A 6706-nucleotide genomic window follows, 5' to 3' on the forward strand; every position below is an offset into this window, starting at 1 on the left:
GCAATATGTAGAACAGGAACTGTTATGGCTGATAACGATCCCCAATAAATCGATCCCAGGCTAAAACGAACTGTAATGACGGCCGGCAATAAAAGGCTTCATATCCTTATTATCCTTTTATATCATATCATAAAGTTTAAAATGATTTAACTTCCCTTTCAGTGCACCAAATATTAGAATGAACACATTTGTAATACATATGTGCAGAGACATAAATGACAGTGAGCAAAATACAAAAGTGAATCAAACAGAAATGATTGCAAGAGCCGTCAATAAAGTCTATCACCCCTCTGTCTTAACAGCCTTAACCACTACACCAGCGGCAGCACCAAACCATAGTTCCATGTGACTGAGTGGTCAAGGGTCAAGACATACAGTATGTTTTAATCTCGTGTACCACAAGGTAATAAAGACAAACCTCAAACCTGCGTGTCCGCAAATTCCTGTCAAGCCTTTGCTTATCAGCCCCATATAATTCAAGGGACAAGGTTCAATGTGGCTTTGTCTGTACGAACCAATCTGAACCAATCTGAAAGGAGCGCTCATCTCATGTGACCTCTGAGGAACAAACCAGAAAGGATCTCTCATATCATGTGATCTGTGATGAAATTGAACCAACCTTAACTCAGTCAGTCAGTCGTACTGAAATGGCGCAGCAGGGAGTTCAACTGGATCAGGAACAGTTGAGTTGTTCTATCTGTCTGGATCTACTGAAGGATCCAGTGACTGTTCCCTGTGGACACAGCTACTGCAGGAGGTGTATCGAGAGATACTGGAACCAGGACGACCAGAGAGGGAGGTTCAGCTGTCCACAATGCAGACAATGCTTCATCCCAAAACCTGTTCTGAAGAAAAACACCATGTTGGCTGAGGTGGTGGAGAGCCTGAAGAAGACCGGTGAGACTAATTGAAAATACAGCTCACTGTCTGTCTGTCTGTCTGTCAGATATACATTTTTAAACCAATAAAGAGATGAAACGTCTTATTACAAGAATATAAAAGGCTAACAATGCAGTGTAGCAGGCTATCTTGAGGGGAAACAATAATTATGTTAGTCTAACACAGATTGGTGGTAAGGCACATAGTTATCAGGCAGCGGAGACATACTGGATCCTATTAGGCTACCAAATATGAGGGTACAGGCACATACAAATTAAATACATTTTTATCAAATTGATAAATGCATGCATCTATCTATCAACAGGAATCGAAGCTGCTCCTCCTGATCACTGCTATGCTGGACCTGGAGATGTGGCCTGTGATGTCTGCACTGGGAGGAGACTGAAAGCTGTGAAGACTTGTCTTCAGTGTCTGGTCTCTTACTGTGACACTCACCTCCAGCCTCACTATCAATTAGCTGTCTTTAAGAAACACAAGCTGGTCAAAGCCTGCTCTATGGACGAACACATGATCTCAGCTGCAGCAGAACGGACTGAGAGACAGAAAGAGCTCAGAACGAGTCAGCAGAACATCCAGCAGAGAATCCAGGAGAGAGAGAATGGCGTGAAGGTGCTTCACCAGGAGGTGGAGTTGATCAACCACAGTGCTGACAGAGCAGTTTCAGACAGTGACACCAATTTTACTGAGCTCATCTCTTCCATGGAGAGAAAACGATCTGAGGTGAGGGAGCTGATCAGAGACCAGCAGAAACGTGAAGTGAGTCGTGCTGAAGAACTGAGGAGGTGTGTGGAGCAGGAGGTCACTGAACTGAGGAGGAGACATGCTGAGCTGGAGCAGCTCTCACTCACAGAGGATCACATCCAATTTCTACAGCGTTACACCTCCTCCCTCTCAACGATCAGTGAATCTACACACCCAGTCAGCAGCAATGTCCGTCCTCTGCGATACTTTGAAGATGTGACTGTGGCTGTGTCCAGGATGAGGGAGAAACTAGAGGACATTCTTACAGTGGAAGGGGCAAACGTCTCAGAGACAGTGAACAGAGTGGATGTTTTCCTGTCAACACCACCAGAACCCAAGACCAGAGCTGAGTTCTTACAATATTCACGTCCGATCACACTGGATCCAAACACAGCTCATCAACAACTGTGTCTGTCTGAAGGGAACAGAAAAGTAACACGGCTTGACAAACCACAATCGCATCCCGCTCACCCAGAGAGATTCCATTTCTGGACTCAGGTTCTGAGTAGAGAGGGTCTGACTGGTCGCTTTTACTGCGAGGTAGAGGCCAGTGGATACTATGCTCATATAGCAGTCTCACATAAAGATATCAGCAGAACAGGGTCTGGTGTTGAATGTAAATTTGGATTAAATGACAAATCGTGGTCTTTGCTGTGTAACAAACAAGGTTATACTTTCAGACACGGAGGCATGGAAGCACACATCCCAGGCCCTGTGTCCTTCCGAGTAGGAGTGTACCTGGACCACAGTGCGGGCACTCTGTCCTTCTACAGCGTGTCTGACGACACCATGGCTCTCCTTCACACAGTCCACACCACGTTCACCCAAAACCTCCATGTTGGACTTAGGCTTTGTTCATATGGACTCACTGCTGAGTTGTGTGACCTCAAGTAGATCACAACTTTTGTTTTGTCTCTCGTGTCATGAGTGCAGCATGGTTTCGTCATGTTCTTGTTTTCCTCTCCGCCTGCTTTGTGAGCTTGTAGATCAGCTATTTTAGCTCTGTGTCGTATCATGAAGTCTATAGGGCCTTAAAGTGGTTAATCATCATCAATCATTTTGTTCTCTTGTATTCATACAAACGCTTGGTAGAATTTGTCTTGTGATGTAATCACCATTTTATGGATTTGATATTCCATTGTGAAATATTGTTTTTTTTTTAAATTAATTTCAAATCAAATCATCAAATTTATTTATATAGCACATTTAAAAACAACTCTCATTGTACCAAAGTGCTTCACAAATACAATACAATACAATACAATACAATACAATACAATACAATACAATACAGTGCAGAAGACGTCAATAATAAAACAACAGGCATATAGGACAGAAGAATCTAAAAGGAAAGGTGCAGGATCATGTTGGTGGTGCAAAGGCTTGTGAATATAAAAATGTTTTAAGTTGTGATTTAAAAGATTTGTTTTTAATGTCATAAAAAGTAACCAACATGATAATATTAGTAGAATGCATTTTGTTTATAGTGTGTATATTATTGGTTCATGAGAGTCCGTTATGTCTTTATATCTGTCACTGTGGAGCACAACAGAGGCGTTGTGTGCTTGTAGATCTGTAGATCGGCTATTTTCACAGACAAATCCCTCTTTCTTAGTTAACATATAACCAATGTTTATGGCCGATGTTTGACCATTTTTTATAGTAGTCACTATAGCTTGTTGATTACATTTGACGCAGTGGTGGTCTTATTTGTTTCATTTTATTGTAACTGTATTAAAAAGGTTTTAAAAGTGATTAAATTGTCACTTTAGAAATGTGCAGATATACCCTGTATGTACTGTAGGCCTACAGTATGCACTTTTTTACTGTTGAGATGAGAAAACAACGTTGGTGTTGCACATTAAGCTAATCATCTGTTTTGATAACCACTGCTCTAAGACACAGTATAAATAATGTTGTGAATGAAGTGACATTAAAGATGAACAAACCGAGCATCTCTGATCACGGCTTTGTGCTTCTATTCTCGCAGTGTGTGTAGGAAGGTTGACACAGGCAGCAACTTGTAATCTAGTTAAATGTTATTCTATTCTAACTGTGTGTGTAGGAAGGTTGACACAGGCAGCAACTTGTAATCTAGTTAAATGTTATTCTATTCTAACTGTGTGTGTAGGAAGGTTGACACAGGCAGCAACTTGTAATCTAGTTACATGTTCTTCTATTCTAACTGTGTGTGTAGGAAGGTTGACAAGTAGGCAGCAACTTGTAATCTAGTTTAATGATCTTCTATTCTGTGTGTGTAGGAAGGTTGACACAGGCAGCAACGTTTAATATAGTCTCTGCTTCATCTCTCTGTCAGCTAAGTGGTCCTTTTGGCCTGAAAATTGTCAAATACCCCTGCAGTAGATTGATTATGCTTTGTGTTACCTCATAATTGTACTTAATTGTGTCGTGATGTTGAAAATATCTGGACAAAGTATTACTACCAATGGGTATTAAGTGGTAATTCCTAATTGATGAGGAAATTCAGCTTGTAACAGGACGTGCATTGTAGAAAAGAGTCATCCTGGTGAGCAGCAACAACCCTCCCCTGGCCTATTCCATCCCCCTTTCTGAAACCAGCTCCTCGCCACTCGCCCTACACACTTGCCCTCGATATGCGCGTTCACGTGAGGCTGCGCCATATTAAGTGTCGTCCGAAACCAAGCAGCCTTGAGTGGAAGTGGCTTATAAAGCCCTCAAGAGCGAGTCTGTGCTGATCTAGACTCGATTGCCTTGTGCAGCCCTGCTCTCTGTCCGCATGGAAACCGCGACCTACCAAATGTAAGTACCACCACAAATAATTAATAAATAAACTCCTCCTAAACAATCTTCATCTGATGCAGAATAGGCAACGCTCCAACTGATGTTCACAAGGGCTCTTTATTTACCTCACCGTGAAAAACTATAAATGAAACCACACAAACAAAACAACTTTTAACAATGATTTATAAACACCTCGATGTATAGGCCTATGACATGTCATTTTTGTCACGCTGTATTTCCTTTTTCCATATTAATGAAATCCATGTCACACAATACACGATGCAATGCAATATAACTGTACAAACAAAATAACAGGTAACACAATTGCATGATGGTAACCATGGCAACGAATGGTGTCTGTTTCCTGTTTCTGCACAAGGAGGGCGAGTGTATTTCCAAACAGTTTTTAATTATACCCAGGCCCAGCACCCTAATCAAGGGAACTTGATTCAGCTGGAGGGGCACGTCCTGACGAGGGAACCTCCCGAGAGCACTTCAAGTCAAGGGACTGGTTTCAGAAAGGGCCCATGGGTGGGATCCACCCCCTCACCTGCTCCTACTCATTGCCAATCACCAATCACTGCTGTCCTCACTCAACTCATTGGTGGCCTGGTATATAATGCTGCCTGTTCTCTCAGTCCCTGTGTGGAAGCAGCAGCAACCAGCTGAGAGCCCTCTGCTCTGGAGTCTCAGCAGGCCATGGTTATGCGTCACTGAAGTGAGTTCAGTTAACTTAATGAATGCATATGTTGTACTACATGTTTGCCTTGAAGCTCATAGTATAGGTGTGTTTGTAGCTACTTGCTTGCCTTGAAGCTCATTGAAGCTCATAGTATAAATGTTTGTGTAATGCAAATGCACATGTGCTTGGCCTATTGTGAACGTCAGGGAAATGCAATGGTTACAGACTTAGGAGAATATTCATTGGTGTATTGTTTAAATGTGGTTGAATTGTATAATATGTTTTCTATCTTTCATAGTTCAAAAACCATAACCGTGATGCCTCACCACCTCCTTGGTCATATATAAATGCGTCTGTGCAATGGAAATAAAGGCTTAAACGGAATCTCCTTGTCTACCCATTCTTGCCGATGCACCATGGTGATGTGAATAGTCCATGAGCCAGGCTCCACCTATCCCTACCTAACATGCATGATATTTAGATTATCAGACTCGGGACAAAGTGTAGTGCAGTGTGGGGAAATCATGGAATGGTTTTTAACTATAAGAGAAGAATAAATATGCTTTTCCCCTAATTCCATGCAGTCTTAGAATCTGACTTTTTATTTCACAACATATTCCTCCATTTCCACTGGGATTTATGGCAGCAAGGGCAGAATCCATTTCTTGCGACCGACGCCGGCCGTCGGTCCGTCGGGAGGTCCGTCGGTCCGTCGGGAGGTCCGTCGGTCCGTCGGGAGGTCCGTCGGTCCGTCGGGAGGTCCGCCGGTCCGTCGGGAGGTCCGCCGGTCCGTCGGGAGGTCCGCCGGTCCGTCGGGAGGTCCGCCGGTCCGTCGGTCCGTCGGTCGTAACTCTGTCATTTCTCTACCGTTTTGGACGGGGGTGGTCTCATTTGAATCGTGTGGCCCCCCCGGGGGCGTCTATGGGGGTCTCGAGGTTCGGGGACCCCTGGGGGCCCCCAGGGACCCCCACATTGTAACTCTGTCATTTCTCTACCGTTTTGGACGGGGGTGGTCTCATTTGAATCGTGTCGCCCCCCTGGAGGTTTCTTTGGGGGTCTCAAGGTTCGGGGACCCCTGGGGACCCCTGGGGACCCCTGGGGACCCCCAAATTGTAACTCTGTCATTTCTCTACCGTTTTGGACGGGGGTGGTCTCATTTGAATCGTGTCGCCCCCCTGGAGGTTTCTTTGGGGGTCTCAAGGTTCGGGGACCCCTGGGGACCCCCAGGGACCCCCAAATGGTAACTCTGTCATTTCTCTAGCGTTTTGGACGGGGGTGGTCTCATTTGAATCGTGTGGCCCCCCCCGGGGGCGTCTATGGGGGTCTCGAGGTTCGGGGACCCCTGGGGGCCCCCAGGGACCCCCACATTGTAACTCTGTCATTTCTCTACCGTTTTGGACGGGGGTGGTCTCATTTGAATCGTGTCGCCCCCCTGGAGGTTTCTTTGGGGGTCTCAAGGTTCGGGGACCCCTGGGGACCCCTGGGGACCCCCAAATTGTAACTCTGTCATTTCTCTACCGTTTTGGACGGGGGTGGTCTCATTTGAATCGTGTCGCCCCCCTGGAGGTTTCTTTGGGGGTCTCAAGGTTCGGGGACCCCTGGGGACCCCCAGGGACCCCC

The 6706-nt window shown here is 45.1% G+C and overlaps 1 protein-coding gene across 1 annotated transcript in view; it reads left to right on the forward strand.

The window, feature by feature from the left end:
* Positions 1-646: 646 nt before the first annotated feature.
* Positions 647-6706, forward strand: part of LOC310868640 (uncharacterized protein) — a 26076-nt gene continuing 20016 nt past the window's right edge. Inside the window, 2 exon segments of the mRNA XM_083779097.1 lie at positions 647-897; positions 1205-2531. Of these exon segments, the coding sequence (XP_083635223.1) occupies positions 648-897; positions 1205-2531 (1577 nt within the window). The 5' untranslated portion in view covers position 647.

The sequence above is a fragment of the Protomyctophum parallelum genome, assembly GCF_964188405.1.
Source record: "Protomyctophum parallelum genome assembly, chromosome: 13".
NCBI classification, from domain to species: domain Eukaryota; kingdom Metazoa; phylum Chordata; class Actinopteri; order Myctophiformes; family Myctophidae; genus Protomyctophum; species Protomyctophum parallelum.